Source organism: Ascaphus truei, chromosome 5, assembly GCF_040206685.1.
Source record: "Ascaphus truei isolate aAscTru1 chromosome 5, aAscTru1.hap1, whole genome shotgun sequence".
Lineage (NCBI taxonomy): Eukaryota > Metazoa > Chordata > Amphibia > Anura > Ascaphidae > Ascaphus > Ascaphus truei.
Window position 1 is genome coordinate 291,299,677 of NC_134487.1, and position 16,842 is coordinate 291,316,518.

Consider the following 16,842-nt stretch of genomic DNA (forward strand, 5'->3'; position numbering starts at 1 on the left):
AGACCATGGGTTTACTGGTTTCATTAGAGACAACCAAGGGAATAACCTATGCTATTTGTACAGGATAAACACCTTCCCCTCTGATCCGTTTCAACGGAAGGCCATAGCATTACTGGTTATAACTTGCTATTCCACAAGGTTCTGAATAATGTGGACTTCGCATCGCGGTTTTTCTTTTACACCTGCAGAATATTTCTGGCATCAAGGAAGTAAAAGTAAATTGCGCCAAGTGACGATAGGTGTTTTTTGGGGGGCACATGCCTTGGGCGTTGGAGTGGGCATTGTGTTTCCCAAAACACATCCCATTGATCAAGTATATGTAACTGAGCCCATTAATCTCATGACGAAGGGGAAAAAAAGCAGGATGGGCTTATCAGTTATACTTGGCAATCGGCGTGCTCCTGGAAGTATCCACTTGGTATTCCCGTCGCACAAGTTCCATGGTTGTGCATTTCCTCACAAAGACACCTTCCTCCCACTTGTCATCCTCTTGTAATTCGGCACTGTAGCTTATCCCTCCTATGTGCCCGATCATTTGCTATGATTTATGGATGCAGAATATACTGTAAAAAACGAAACCCCACAATTTGGGGTTAAACTTGTTTTCTGTGCCAATTAATAGACACTGAAAGTAACCAGACACCAAACAAGCTCTGCTGGGTGAAGAAAAGTGACAAAAAAAACCCACCTACTCTGAAAGTACTAATCATTTGCCATTTCTGCAGGTTAAAGTAGCAAAACATGCAGCACTGCGCAATTTTTTATTGAATTTTTATTACAGGATTGAGGCAGTGGGTCTTCGGAGCTGAAACACGTTAATCTCTGCTCCTGGGATCCCCTGCTTCTAGAGATACCTCCGTAGGGGGTGCCGGTATGTGCAGCTAGGGAACTGTGTGCCTAACGTAATGGCGACGTTTAAATAACCAATAGGAAGCCATGACGTCATCCCTTGTGGCTTCCTATTGGCCTGCGTGACCTGGAAACGTACACTCTACAGGGATACCGGCACCCCCTACGGAGGTAAGTATCTCTGGAAGCGGGCTCCTCGGAGCTGAAATGAACACCGCTCGGCTTCGGAGACCCCTGCTTAAAACCTGCTGTAAAAACAAATGGTGCAGTGCTACTTGTTTTGCTGCTTTAAAGCAAACCAAGATGAAAACAAAATGGTTGTGTTATTTCACCTAGTTCTGTATGTGGTCTGCTTCCCTGTCTATGCTGCTTTTATATCATTCTTTTTCTGTTTTTAGATTCTCGCCTCCATTGAACTCCTGGCCCGGTCATTGCCAAAAATTCACCGCAGTGCATCTGAGCCGTCCTTGAACCGAGCCGGCTTCCAGACCGAAGACTTCAGTCTGTATGCTTGTGCTTCTCCGAAAACGCCCATCCAGGCCGGGGGATATGGTGGGTTCATGATACATTGACTGGCGAGAGAGCACACTGGGCCCCCTAAATCCTTGCACCTCTTAAGCACCTGCTGGCAGGAGTCTGGAAGTCTTTATGTAGCAGTTCAGTATAAACGTTGCATTGTGCAAAAAAAAAAAAGTGACACACGGTTGTACAGTGTTAATCTATATAAATGCTTGTAAAATATGTATATACTTAAACTAAGTTTGCAAAATAATGTTATGTTTGCTGCATTTCGTATGGTTTTTGTTTTTAAGGTTTTTGAGCAGAGTTGCTTTCAAACAGAAGCTGGATTCCTACAAACTTCAGTCGAATTAGTGGTATATATGAAGTGGGCTTCACACGGTCCTAAAAAGCACAATGCTGTTGGTCCGGTCCCAAAATCTATCACCCCTGTGAACCGTTTCTTTTTCATATGAACTGATGTTATAGTTTGCGGTTTATTGCTACAAAGCACTGTTTGAGTTAGATTACCCCTTAATTAGACACACAAACACTAGGTTGCCTAAAAATACATTTTGGGGGTTTAAAGGCGCAATCCATGAGGTCACTTATTTTTTTCTCTCTCTCCCAGCATAGCATTGAAGCAGGGTGTCTCCAAAGCCGAACCCCCATTAATTTCAGCTCTGGGAACCCTTTCTTCCAGAGATACTTGCCTCCGAAGAGGCTGCCGGTATCTCGCTGCTTCTTAAAGGTCTCGCGTCACGGGGGCCAAAAGGGAAGCCCCACTCCGGATCACATCACGGCTTCCTATTGGTCAAGCAGGGCGTGGGATCTTTGAAAAGTGGCCACTATTTGATCCTCAGCTAGCCAAGCCTGGAGCCAATACCGGTAACCCCTACTGAGCTAATTAACTCCGGATGCAGGGAGTCCCCAGAGCTAAAATGAATGGGGAATTAATGGGGTTCAGCTCCGGAGACCCCATGCTTCAATCCTATGTAAAAAAAATAAAAATATATATATATATTATTATTATTATTTTAGCCTGCTTGGATTGCCGCCTTAAAAGTTAGTTGCAAAGTACCTGAAAGTGGAAATTGTAATCTAGCACTGGGTCACCGCTTTCAGCTACGTTGGGAATTCTATGGGAAACGGCTTTTCTTTGATTTGTTTATTTCCTTTACAACAGACCTAAGGCAAACTAGATCTTTATTATAATGAAGTTGGAAGCCATGATATTGAGCCAGAGACTGTTTGTATATTTCTGACAGGTCATCTGAAAGGAATCTGAGTTTCTGATTTGGTCCTCTTCCTCGCGCGCACAAAGTGGAGAATTATACACCGCTCCCAGGTCTCTGCAGCTCTTGGCTACGAAATACAGTGACCGTACATTTCAAACCCTTTGATCTTATTAGCACTGGCACGTCGATCTTTCCATTCTCTCCATTATCTGTTTAAGAATAAAACCTACACTATTCTCTTCCGTGGCTCATACCCCAATACACACACTGTGTGCGCCTCTTTCTAATGGATCTAGAACAGAAATTCCCTTAGCAGGAAAGTAATGTGCACGACACGCTTTTCTGGAGCCTAAAACCTCCCTGTAGTTGATCACAGTTTAGGGGGTAGGAAGGGATACAAATTAGAATACGCAAAGTGTTGATCTTGCCTGCAAGTTTTAATGGTAAAAATTCCCCCATCAATGCGCCATTAACAAACATGGAGGTTATCGGCTTGCTTGATAAACAGGTGAGAACACCAAAACATTGCATGTTTGGGAAAGGGGCTTCTTGTGCTTACTATATGGCCTGTGGTGTACTTCTGTTTCACCATGGCCTGGTTTAATGTGTGACAAAGAGTACTGTTTTCTGGCGTGTGGGGTCCTGCACTCTTCATGTAGGGCTCGCGCTCTGACACTGGTCAGGCGGCATTCTGCATTTGGTTAATGATTCGGCTGCCCCTTTGGGAAGATAATGGTTTCCTTTATCAGCGCGCTGTTACATCTCAGAGCTGCTTGAGTGTTTGTCCACAGGTCAACTCTTAGAGTTATAATGTAGTCCATTATAATATCAAATGCAAGCGCTTCCAGGTGGCATTTCTATGACCAAAGCGATCTCTGGTTGGCTTTATCTTGTTTCTCACATGGAAGTACATTACTCATACTTTTTTTGGGGGGTTGGGGTTGTACCTCCTTCTGTCCTCTGTTTAGCATTTGTTATGTTAAATGGAGATAGCAAGATTAGTAGCCGTTGTTTAATTTACTAATTGCTTAGGACATTCCTGTTACAGAAAAAAATGGGTCAAGTCTCTGTTTCTGCGCATCATTGTCATGCGACAACCAGTAACTAGATGTGCGGTCAGCTTCCGTAGCGCAAATCCTCGTTTAACAACCGTTGCCAAAACCAGTGTTTTGCACATAACGGTGCTACATTTACAGACCTCTGCCATGCAAAATGCCACCATAGTGACACGATTGTTGCTTAGCGAGCGGAGGACACGTTCTGTCCTTTGTAGCCGAGAGCTGCTCAGTGTCAGTATTTCTATATGGCCCTTTTGAAGCTAGGAGGATAGAAGTACATTGCCCCCAAACCTTGTGTTTGTGCCAATAATTATCGGTAACACATACTGTGGCTTATCTGACTTCTTTCCCTCACCTGAAATGTTTTAATTCAATAGAGTGTATGGGTAGCATGGGTGAGGCTGCGGTATTGTATAATTTTATATTCTGTTTTGTTAACAGTCAAGTGTCCTAATGCTACATTGGAATGTTATTCATAATCACTGGCTCTCAAAAGAGAGATTTAAATAAACATACGAGAGGTAGAACTGCAAGAAGTTTGAAAACGGCTCATACGTTGAATATGTACAGTAGGAGGAATACCTGGGCGTATCCATTAACATCAACTATTGACATTTATCGGAAACACTCGGGTGGGAGTATTGAAGCGTAGGTGCCTCAGATATAGCAAAGATTACACAGTGATCATTGTATTTAGTCATTTGTACTGAAGAGTCGATGTTTGAAAATTGTGGGCCCTATGGCCAAAGTAGAAAGTCCCAAGCTGATGAATCGCATCAGCAGGTTCCTACTTTTGATCCTAGGGATCTAAGCCAGTATTGCCTCTAACCCTGTAACTTTAATAGAGAAACACATTTGTCTATGACTGCCAGATAACACCTGCTATGCTGCTGCTAACATTTCATGAATGGACATTGAAAAGGATGCATTTAAGAGCGTGTCGTCTTGTAAGTGCATTGGCATCTAAAACAATATGCTTTATTTTTTCTTTTTAATAGAGGGGCATCCCAATTCAACCCTCATAAATTGATTATAGCAATCCCTGCAGAATTATTTTCACTTCTGCTAATGCCCATTATAATAATACTAATAATATAAAACTATTTTGGTCGTATGCCCCTCCATTCATTGTTCTTGGCTTTGATAATAACGTTAATTGTTCTTATCTGGTATTGTGTTTCTAGCAAAAAATAAATTCCTTTTGAAGAGCAAGAAAGTTAGGAGGGTGAGTAAGATCACTTTTATACATGCTTCAGCACAGGTGACTCAGTCTACTGGGCTACACTGATTGAGCCACCTGTGCTGAAGCAGGGATACCCTAAGAACCTGACCTGCTGGGAGGTTTTGAGTACTGGATTTGACCACTCCTGTAGTTATGCCAAGGTAATCACACTTGTTATAAATGTATGTTTGTTTTTAATTTCAAATCAATATTTTCACTTGCATTAAACTTAGTTCTCTTGTCCTCCCCCTGCAGGAGAATTTACAGCCTTCAAGTAGCTGCACAGCCAGCACAAGCACCTCTGTTACTCCTTAAGTCTTGTGTTCCTATAGTTTCTTAGCACTGGAACTACATTTAAAAAAAAACAACAAAACGATGATACATTCATATTGTAAAATGGAGCAGCATGAACCATCAGTGTCGGAGAGAGAGAGGGGGGAGGGGGGGAGGGGGTCAGGGCCCAAAATAAACTTCTACTTTCCTCCGGGAATGAAAATGCACTGCGGACAGTGCCCCCCTCTACACAGCTCCCCTGTATATACACAGAAAAGGAGAGGGCATAACCTTTGGGCACATGGGCATGTGGAGACGGATCTTTCTGCAGTGCAGAGATTTGACTTCTAATCATCTGCGTTACTAACAAAGGGGCTCTCTCGTTCCCATTCGGAATCCACGCCAATCGGCACGGGGGAAGACCTGCTCAAATCGTTCCACTCTGATCTTGCGCTCTATACTAATTAATGGAAAATAAAATGCTGGATCTCCCCTTTTTTTTTTTTTTTTTCTTTTTTTTTTTTTTAACATTTATTTTTTCTTCTACGGGTAAAAGTTCACAAATGATTTATCTTTTATTATGGCACCATTGTCAGTACCAGAAGCTTCTTCTCAAATTGCCCCCCCACCCCTCCTTACTTCAATATTTCCATATTGTCATTTAAAAATGACTTACAAATATTTGTACATGTCTGTTTTTGAAAGGCACCAATCTAGTTTATTTTTCTATGTGGGATCGCACCTTTCATTCTCTTAAGGAGGAGTTGTGGAGAGCTGGGATTCTTCATTTTGCTGTGGGAATTCACCACATTTTAATGTTTCCCCTCAAATTTGCAATGCTGATTTTTACCTTCAGCCTGTAGGATTTTAAACTGGCAGTCCCTCTTAAGACTACGGGGAGACCTGAAAGAAACCTATTCCTTAAATATGTCGTTCTCTGTGCAGCCGTGTTTGACATGTCAAAAAGCATCAGAAATGACCGCCCTGCAGTACTGATGTGTAAAAGAAAGTCACTGTAAAAATCATCGTTTCTATCCACCTATACATTCCATTTTAAGACTGAGTTATGGAGGGGTTGCTACTTTACATGTATTCGTTTTGTCCAAGGGAGTGATGAGTTATTACTGTAATGGAGATTCTGCATTTTGTTTTTCTTTATCATTTTGTTCCTTCCTGGTTTATTGCTAACTTATTCACTATTTAATATTCATTCACCTTCCCTTTGTATCCTCCTTTCTTTTTCTCACAAGCTGCCCAGTTTTCAACCCTGGGGTGGTTCAGCAACAAGAAACCATTGCAGCGGCCTCTTCTTCTTTCCCCCCTTCTCCTGTTGCATTACACCCCAAGCTTTTGCGGAGGTCTTGCATGTACTTGAATGGACAGAGCTGTGTATCCATGTGCAGTGGTTCTAAACCCTGTCTGGGAGCCATTGCTCCACAATACTTTTAAGAACTATCCATTGTAATGGAAAACTCCTTGGATTGCACTTAGTTTCATATGATTGAAATGTTGGTTACCCCCAAACTATAGAAGCAGTTCCCAGGAAACAAGGTTTGCAACCTGCTACAAAGAGACACTAGGCCTACATAATGTGCCACGTTCATTTTATGGATTGGCTCTTAAATGCCTAACTTTAATATCCCTATAGCACACATGCATTGCAAGAGATGTGTTGCCACCATTTAATTAATTTAACTTTAATGCCACCTGTTGAGGTTTGGTTGCTACTACAAGTAGATGTATAAATGGTTTAATTGGATAGCATACCAGAAATTACAAGTAAGTAGATGTTATCTGCCAGTGCTAGTATGTCATTCTCCTAGTCTTACTGTCAATTTTCACTAACAGAGAAGGTATCATCTACATTCCGGGAGCATTAAATATCAAGAGCTCCTGAAAGTTAACATTTAAGTTGAATAGTTTTTCCAGCAAAAGAATCATGTGCAACATCAAAAAAAGCTCATCTGCCATTTTTTGTTCACAAACTGGTAACTTGACTATCCATATGGAGATGCAACGTGATAATGTCCATGTTTATGCTTCTTAGCACTTTACGAGAACTGGGCGGGGGGGGGGGGCACGGGTGTTGCATTTCTCTAAGGGACGCTCCGATTAAATCTAAAAGTTAATACAACCATTATTATGATGCCCTGAAAAGGTAAACGGTGGCATGTGGTTAGGTCATTTTGGGTTCATGCAGCTGAAACCCCCTTTTATAGATCATGCTATTTATTTAACTTATTTTGCTATGTAAATGTTGAACAGATTGGAATCTGGCCAGCGCTTGTATATGAAACCCCAAAAAGATGCTTGTTGCGGGGACCCACACTGTGACACCTCCACATTGTCTCATCCCCTCAGCTGCTTTGCTTTGGTGGTGGTCTGTTGTCTTTCCATTCGAGACCTGTGATCGGGGGCTAAATTCTTGCAGCTCTCGTGATAATGCGCTCTTATGATGTAGCGAGGCCCGGGGAAGTCTCCGCTATCTCAGAATGGTTTTTTTTCCTACAGTAGGTAGCCATTAGATAATCGATATGCAATATACTTCCAACACAACCGAAAACTGCTCTGCATTTGTGACCAAATTCAGGAAAGACCACTGACCACATTGAAAAAGACCATTTAGGGACTCGTCATACAGCCAGACACTGAAGTCATAAAATATTTCTGACACACGTGCTTGTCTCTGAGGTTGAAGAAGCTCCATTGTTGTATGTATAGTAGTCTTTGATCCTAGTGTACATCCCATTTGGCTACAGCAAAGCATCTGGTGTTGGGTAGAAAGTGAGAGCCCTTTGTTTATGAATGTTTGGGGGGGTGGGGGGTGTATGTAGTTATGCTGTTTTCATGCACTAATGTAGTTTTTGTATTTCAAGAAGCACATTGGGTAATGTATTGCCAGAAATATCAGATTGAACGTGTTGTGAACTCAATTGTATACCAAACAAGAAAACGCAACACACATTTACCACTTGCATATACTTGCATATTGTGCACATGTTATATTTGTGTGGTATCTTCTTGTGTGGACAGGCACTTACTTGTACATCATGTATATGTATGTATATATATGTGTGTGTATGTGTGTATGTGTGTGTATATATATATATATATATATATATATATATATTTTTTTTTTTTTTTTTTTCATTCAATTTTTTTGTTTTTGTTTGTTTGTTTCATTTGTGGATGACAGATTTCCTGTCTGACAAATTGTTTTTATTCCTGAAACTGTTGTCCGTTTTGCTGCTAGAATAGGGGTGCTCAACTCCAGTCCTCAAGACCCCACAACAGGTCAGATTTTCATGATATCCCTGCTTTAGCACAGGTGGCAAAAGTGTTGATTGAGCTACCTGTGCTGATGCTGGGAAATCCTGAAACCTTGACCTGGTGGGGAGGTCTTGAAGACTGGAGTTGAGCACCACTGTCTTAGAACTGTAAGATATGCATCCTTGGTGTGAAATATAAAAGTGATGGTGCAGAAGTTTGTTGCACGTAGGGACACTTATTGTTGTGCCAGCTGTTTCGGAAGTTCCATCCCTTTTAGCATGAAACCTGTTATGTATCCAAGAGGCATTAGAGTGCACTTTTTCATTTACATTCCAGATGTGTGCCTCCTAACTAGGAATGCAGCGAGATCGGAGGGTGACAAAATCCTCTCTTCCTTGAAGGCCTATGGAGTCAGAGTTGCATTGTTATAGTTTTTTTAATTGTGTATTTAGCTCCACTCCTTCGTCACCAGCTACCTTCAGCTATTTCCTGCATTGCACACTGTTCTCATCGCACTCTCCTTTCCTCACGCTTTTGCCTCTTTCAATGTCCTGTGAAGCAGTCTTGTGGGAATATTTAATTCCCATTGTAATGAATGGTGCTTAAATTCTTCTGAGCAAAGGAAATGCGGCCTCCTACCATATTGAATAGCTGCCACGGTCCTGAGCTCACTGCAGAATGTAGAGTAGTCCTGTACTGAAAGTTCCTCCAGGTAGTGAAGGGGTTAAATGTTTGGTGTGGTCCAGTGGCATCCTGCTCTGGCTACCGTAATTTTTTAACGTCCATTAAACCATACCCTATGCTGGAGGGATCTGCAGGATTGAAAGTACCCAATAGAATGAATATCACTGAATTGGACCAAACTGAGCCACCCTAATGTATGTGATAGTAGGAGTATTGCCCCACTTTTTCTATTGTCTGTTTGAATTTGACCATGGTGTGTCTGTGTAACCAGTCTGAGAAGCACAAGGAGACGGAATGTCTCTGTTAAGCACTTTACGGTTTTTTTTAAACCACTGTCTTTGAAATGAGTAGCTTTTGGGGAGTTTTTTCGTGTTTGGTGTGGCGTAATAATTGTTAAGGGGGGTGGGGGGGCATTGCAGCAAAGCTCGAGCCTCTGTATGTTTCAGAAATGAAGGAGCGGCTATTTCTTTTCCTTCACATCCCCCTCTTGCGAAATGAAATGGCACTGCATTGCTGTGTCCCCAGCACAAGGTTGGAAGATATGCTTGGCAAGTGATGCTTTGGCTTAAATATTAAACTATTTGACAATAATTAATAGTGCCCTTTAATTGTCCGCTTTCTTTTTGATATGGCTCTGAACTTGATGTAGCTTTGTGGGATGCCAAGGTTAAAATGGTGAGGGGGGAGGCTGTAGGGTGTGCTGCGCAGTTCCGGGGCCGATAACACATTGTAAGCAATTTAGCGTCAGGGTAGACACACAAGCTTATTACTTGGTTTCAATGTAATGCTTAATTTCTATGGCATGTAAACCTGTTTAGTCCAATAACATTGTAGCCACACATTTAAAATAAAACTGGTCTTGCATCATGGTACAACGGATTTATCCAATAAGACAAAATAGAGTAGAATAAAGCTCTTAAATATATAATTTTTCTCTGCAGTGGTATAGTACATAAATTCTACTCTGCAATAATTGGCTCTAGACTTTATTCTAGGTCACATGTCCCTACAGAACACACATTTATATAGGGACTTTTTTTCCCCATATGAGCAGTTTGCACGCATTAAATATGGTAAACGATGTAGCTATAGCATCACACGAGACTTGCTGTAAGATGCACACTTTTTGACCCAAGGACTTTACCGTAAGATTGGGACGTGGTTTCTTATCACCTATTGGGTATTCAGCTTGGTAAAGGGCCAGGACTTAACCGAAACGATGCCCATCACTTACCATATGGAACCTGTGTATTGCTTGCAAACTACCAATATGGGGAACAAAATTATCTATATTCATATGTGATGTTCTGGGAGGAGACACAACCTTATAGCGCTGATTTAGTGTATTAGGTTTTTGTGTACAATTTCTGTACTATACCACTTTGTTTCAGAGCTTTATTTTTACACCGTCTTATTGGGTACTCCATGTTGGAGACCCTCCTTGTGCTGAGGGGAGATACCCCTTTCTCAGTGCACCTTTTCTCTAGTAACAACTGATAGAACGTTCAGAGAGTGATACAAATTCTTACTTTAATTGGATTACAGTGGTTACATCCTGAAAGAGAGCTCAATGTGTCATATCTTTTAAAGCAGATTGTCAACCTTATTTTTTTTTTTTTTCCTGGCTGTTTTTTTTTTTAATTTTAATTGTAATTCTTATTTTAAAAGGCCTGAAATCATGTCTACATGGCAACCTTTGCTGTTTGTTCTCTCGTTTCACCCCAACAGGCAGCACAGAGCCATGCAGACTTAAAGAGACTTATCGGAGAAACTATTTTATGCCGAGCTTCTCTGATAAGGCGCTGTGAAGTCCAGTGATGTTACAAAGTGGGAGGGACTTGGCAGCAATGGCAGTTTCAGTGTTCTGCTCAGTTCTGAGGAATATAATGGTTTAAACATCAGTGAGAGGGGGGGGGGGTACACCTATAGAAGTGAAGACACACTGTTTGGAATACTGAATTGATCTTTAACAATAAATGTGCTGACTTTAATATGCACCCTAAAGGGGTAAACATGTTAGAAACGCTCCCGAAGATGATTAGATGAAAAAGAAAACAGAGGGTTATGGGCCATTGCTTCCCTTACTGTGCACAATTGGAAGGAAATAAAGTGGTTGTCAGAGTAGGGATTGAATGGATGTTATCATTTTTGGGGCTAAATGGGTAGCCAGTGCAAGGAAATATCATTGTCGGGATAATGGAAAGGAGTATAAGTTCGGTTCCTGTTATAGTTATTTGTGTTCTATTGCCTTATTTATATTTATTTTTTTGCGTTTTCACAAATATTACTTACTGAATCTTAAGACCGTAGAGCCCATATTTACAAAGCAGTGCTATAAAATAAGACGCAGCCCATTAAAGTCAATGGGCTTTAAGGTGTTTTCTGCCACTGGGAAGATGTCTTCTGTAATAGCGCTGCTTAGTAAGTGTGTTCCTAAAGGTCTAAAGGCCATGTACACGCGCTTCAGCACTGGAGGAACCAGCAGAAGCTGAGGAACATTGGCTCCTGTTCAATATGCAGAGTTGATTTCTGCGCGTCATTCATTTGAATGGAGCTCAGAACTTCCCTGACGTGGAGAAGCAGCTTCATTGGACACAGCGGTACTTCTGGGCATGCTAGAAGCAGACACAGATCTGTTGCATCCTCCTTCCTCAAGGAAAGGGTTTTTTTACTCTGTTAATGTGCACTGCTATTCCACCTCTGCTTTGTCTTGGCCACTGTAATGTGAATAGCTGTCTCCCTGCTTCATAGCAGAGAACAGCGTAACAGTTTTGTTTCAATGGGTGTCTGTTGATGTGATTGTTCTATTAATTAGAGTTAATTCGGTGTATGTGTATATATTTTGCTGCTGCTGGACGGCCATATGGTCATTGTATTTTTGTTGTTGTTTTTTTTTTTGCTGCTGCTTTGAAACATTGGACCATAAGGCGTTACATGCCCCTATTCTTAATCCCTTCTTTCCCATTCAGTTCTTTAGGATCATGCAGTGAGTTCTTTGCATGAATCTTCAGCATTGACACTGACTGGGATTCCCTGTGGCCAATGAATTAAATGGCAGGTCTGTTTTTTTTTTTTTAAAGTAATAAGCCACAAAGATCTCAGCCGGTTTATCGCTACACCCACCTCCTTTCCTCGTGCTCGTTTCCAGCTACTAGTCATCCTCTGTATACAGAGGTATCTAAGGCCTTCGGAATGCAAAACAGCCCTAAAAGTGCATCAATACCTGTCCCTCTACTGACCTGATTCTTTTAGTGATTTACTCTGCTGTAATAACGTTCTGTTCAAACCGGTCTGTGAGCAAGCTGCAGGCTTACACTGAGGCCACCTAAATATGTGAAACTATCTGTATATAGGGAGATTTATTGAATAGGGAAAAAATAGCTTTGAGGTGTTATATTTTGGATGCTTTGTGTGTTTTGTCTTCTATGCCAGGGGTGCTGAACTCCCAGTCCTCAAGACCTCTCTCCCCCTCCCACCACCAGGTTGGGTTTTAAGGATACCCCAGCTTCAGCACAGGTGTCTCAGCCGTGCCAGCTTCGGCACAAGTGGCTCAATTGGTCCCTGCTTCACAACAGGTGGCTCAATCGGAGGCTCAGTCGAAGGCTTCGCGGAAGCTTGGATATCCTTAAAACTGGACCTGTTGGGGGGGAGGGGAGGGGGTGTCTTGGTCTGGAGTTGAGCACCCCTGCTCTAAGAAACTAAAACTCCTGATGCAAAGTCCCTTTGGGCAGTTCTTGTGTTAATATTTGGTGCAATACAACCTATTCCTGTACACAAAGGTCAATGCACACGTACTGTAATGTGTGTCCTCTAATTCTGATGGGGGGTTAGCCCCATGCTGCCGCCAGTGCAGCGATTCATTGCATAAACTAGCGATGAAAATGGGTCAAGCGTGTTTGTCTAATTCTCACGTACATATATAAACAGCGAATGTATATAGCTATAAAAAAAAAGTTTAGTTTTCATTTAGAAAGTTATTATTGGAAAGTGCAATAAGTAATTAACTAGAAGCTGTGAACAATTAAACATACATCGTTCCCTTGGTTGCTTGTCCCCTAGTACTGATCATGTACAACACTATTATTCTGCCTATAAATTATATCTACAGTTAAGTCCTCCTGTGACTAAGCTAAACCGTGGACTGGTACATTAAATGTGCTGTACAACCTGGGACACAAAAACTGCTGGAAGTGATATGTTTAAATCTATTGACCGACACCTTTTCTTAATTTATCACACACAGAATTTTTTTTAAATTATCCTTGAACGTTTTCATGGCAATGATTCATCTCCCTTGTCCTGCTCAATGTTTTTGTAGTGAGTTATTTGACATGTAGGCGGTGTTCGTAAATCTCTCCTCCAGGTGGTGCAAAGAAGTTTGTCCGTCACCCGCCCTTTCTTCCTTGCGCCTCCCCAGTGTTCATGAAAAAGTAACATTTCCGAACTTCAAGTCATGTCTAAATACGTATACTACCTTCACTTTTTAAATGCATCAGTTTTATTCCATTAAACCTAGTACTTTCATTTGTTCAGCTGAGTCCTGCTCATCTGGCAGCAAAGGGGTTAATATATTTGTACCAGCAAGTAATAACTTTTCTTTACAATACTAGTAGGAGCAGGACTACTGAATCTGTAATCCGATCGCCCTGAATATTAACACCTTGATCACGGAATATCATTTCTTGTTCCAATAAGCATATTTGATTACAAGTGTTGCCTGTGGGGTGGTGAGGAACCACAAGACCTTGAGTTTCTTCAAAGGTCCATTCGATAGAGAACAAGAAACAAAACACAATGGAGATAGTTTAGAAATGAGCAATAACGGTCCTTCAGGGTCAGCCCTTAGCTCTGGTGCTTCTATACACCGCATCTGATTGTATTGTGCAATTTGCTTTGTTATAACCAGCCGTGCAAGGGTTATGGAAGAATGGTGTTGTCTAGTTTCTATATCTTACAGGTTATCTGACTACTTGAAGTTGACTATTACACGCAGATATGTAAAAGCCAGCTTTGAGTTTGTTGGTTGACATCCCTAAAGCAGCCTTGTGTTTACAGATGAGACCATGCTTATGTTTTTTGTTTAAAACCCGTTAAATGGGTCTTTGTTTTCCCCCTGTGTCCTACCCACCTTGTGTTTTTGAATCGCAATAAAACCGTCCTGTTACATGGTGCCTTGTCATCTTATGATCAGCCTGGTGAAGTTCGAACTCCTCATTCCAAAGCCAGACTTTTGCTTCACCTGCTATCCCAGAAGTGCACCATCTCTCTCCATTGCATTCTTTGTACAGACCCACTGATTACTACCAACAATTCCAGTGTTTTTGTTTATTGATTAGTAGAGGTGCGATCTTTGTTTTTCTTTCTTGAGCTTATATTGTTGAAATTAACTGTGCCTCCTGTTTGTGATGTGACAAACTTTTTAATTCCCCAAATTCTTATTTTATTTGTGTGTATCAATTTATTGAAGGCTCATGGTTTTTTGGGGGGGTTGGTGAGCACTAAATGGCTTACAGCTTCAGGAGTCACTGTCTGACCACTGCACATGTTTTACCCATCTTGGAGCCAACGACTGCGGGAAGCTGTGATTTGTATAATAATCCCTCACACCTCCGTACTTGCACCATTTCATGCTGTCCCCTCAAAGTTCAAGTTTCTTCATCTTTTATTATACACAGCTGCTACTAGTCAATTGCCAAACAAACCACATACCCCCTCTACACGGTCTATTCCTAAAGGTTTGAATGATGGCCTCGCCAGCCGGTCCTATGAAATTCCGACCGGTGCCTAGAGAAATTAGTGTCCCTTTAACGGGTGTCCAACTCCAGTCCTCAAGACCCACCAACAGGTCAAGTTTTAAGGATATCCCTGCCTCCACACAGGTGGCTCAGAATGAGCCACCTGTGCTGAAGCAGTCATATCCTTAAAACTTGACCTGTTGGGTGGCCCTTGAGGGCTGGAATTGGCCACCCCCGCCCTGGAGTTTTAAAGCTGCTTATGAGAAATAAAAATGGAGTACAAACTGTTTTAAACCCTTTTTATTTTAAAACTTTTTTCTGTTACATGAAGACCAGTAATGATTAAGAGACACGAGTAACGGTTTTCCTCCTGCTACCCGAACCCTCTGTTTCCAAGTTTGTCACGCCAACCTCCGTCCCTTTCCTAATAGTGACTCCCTTCGTATCTCGCTCTCAGGCCTCGCTCAGGTCCTCTCCATTTTTTTTTTCCCTTTCCTTTCTCATGTAAATTTGTACAATGGGGAATTATCCATTTTGGTTAGAAGAGAGCATGGAAACTTGAGAACATAATAAAAAATTTAAAAAATGAAAAAAAGTTTGATAGCTGAAATTCAAAGTGAAGAATACTATTTCTGTGTAAAGTTATTTAAAGAACTGTATTATATAAAAGGTCTATGTACCTGATGTGAATATGAGAACACTCATAATAAAGATTGACTGCATGGAAACCAAGACTCGCTTCTCATTTCTATCTTTGTGTTTTTGTTATTGATGGGAAGTCATTACTGTGTTTGATTGAAGTGGGTGGAATACACACAATTCTGTAAAGACAGAAAATACACAATGCCGAGATCTACATGTGTCTGGTTTTCTCGAGCGTTTCCCCAATGGCATTTATACACATTATTCCGACCTTGGGCTTGGTAATGCAAAGTCCCACACGGTCACTTTTTAGGTTCCATAACTTTTTTTTTTAAACTAGAAACCTGCTGAACAAAAGGAGTCCTGTCTGCAAATGGTCCCCTAGAGTGGGGGACACGGCAGGAAAGACCCGATTAATGTACACCCGTACCTCTCAATAAAAGTCTAATGAAGGTCTAATCGTTAATGAATAAATTGAGTGAGTGAAGAACAATATAAGCAATCACCAGTGATGGTGACAAAGGACAGTGTTTGCCAAATAGATGGATGGGTCCGTAGGAATAAGGATGAGCCCTGGAAAAATGGAACCAGTTAAAGTCCCTTGAAGATGGATAATGGAATATGAATTATATTCAAATCAATGTAATAGTAGTAAATAAAAGGCACGGGGCAATGAATAAAAACAAACTGATAAGAGAACCGTTAACTATACAGCTATGTATCAAGAGCATCATATAGCTCAGTGGTGCGCAAACTGGGAGTTTAGAGACTTTACTGGGGGGGGGGGGGGGGGTGCATGGCGTTTTAGAGGCCCTGTGCTGAGCGCGTGAGGCCCCTGTAAACTTACCCAGTTTCAGTCACGTATGTCTATGGCAACGCGGCATCAAATGACGCCCGTTGCCATGGAGACGTGACGTCAAATGACATTAGTGAGGGGGCGCGCTACCAAGGAGCAGAGCAGGCGGGAGTAGTGACTACTACTTACTGTAGTGACTCGTAGAAGCCAACGTACTAGTGTGCTGATAGGGTAAAGATGGAAATCGGACAGTTAAACAATTTTCCCTCAACACATCCCCCTACACACATGGGGACAGTAAGACTGGGGAGGGGGGTAGAAGCAGGACAATGGGGAAGGTACCCTTATCGCTACGACTCTTGCTTGCCCTCGGTCTGAATCCCAACCCCAAAAAAGTAGGTAACCTACCGTCTAAGGCTAGGCTTCCACAACGGGCGAAGGTATCCTTGTATGGAATCAGAATCGCCATGCAGTGATAGCTGTGTATGAATGTCTATTGTTAGTTGGTAACCAAAGCAATGATTCATTTAGGCTGCGGACATGGTGCCTTCTCCCGTGTAGAGACTGAGGGAAAGCA

At 41.7% G+C, this 16,842-nt stretch overlaps 1 protein-coding gene across 3 annotated transcripts in view; it reads left to right on the forward strand.

The window, feature by feature from the left end:
• Window positions 1–16,842, forward strand: part of BRAF (B-Raf proto-oncogene, serine/threonine kinase) — a 94,410-nt gene that overhangs the window by 51,867 nt on the left and 25,701 nt on the right. Inside the window, exons 19-20 of one of the 3 annotated variants that reach the window (XM_075602632.1) lie at window positions 1,248–1,401; window positions 5,121–8,205. In XM_075602632.1, the coding sequence (XP_075458747.1) occupies window positions 1,248–1,401; window positions 5,121–5,143 (177 nt within the window). In that variant the 3' untranslated portion in view covers window positions 5,144–8,205. Of the gene's footprint in view, window positions 1–1,247; window positions 1,402–5,120; window positions 8,207–14,882; window positions 14,889–16,842 lie in introns of those variants that run through there. The other 2 variants (XM_075602633.1, XM_075602634.1) reach the window with 2 other exon arrangements.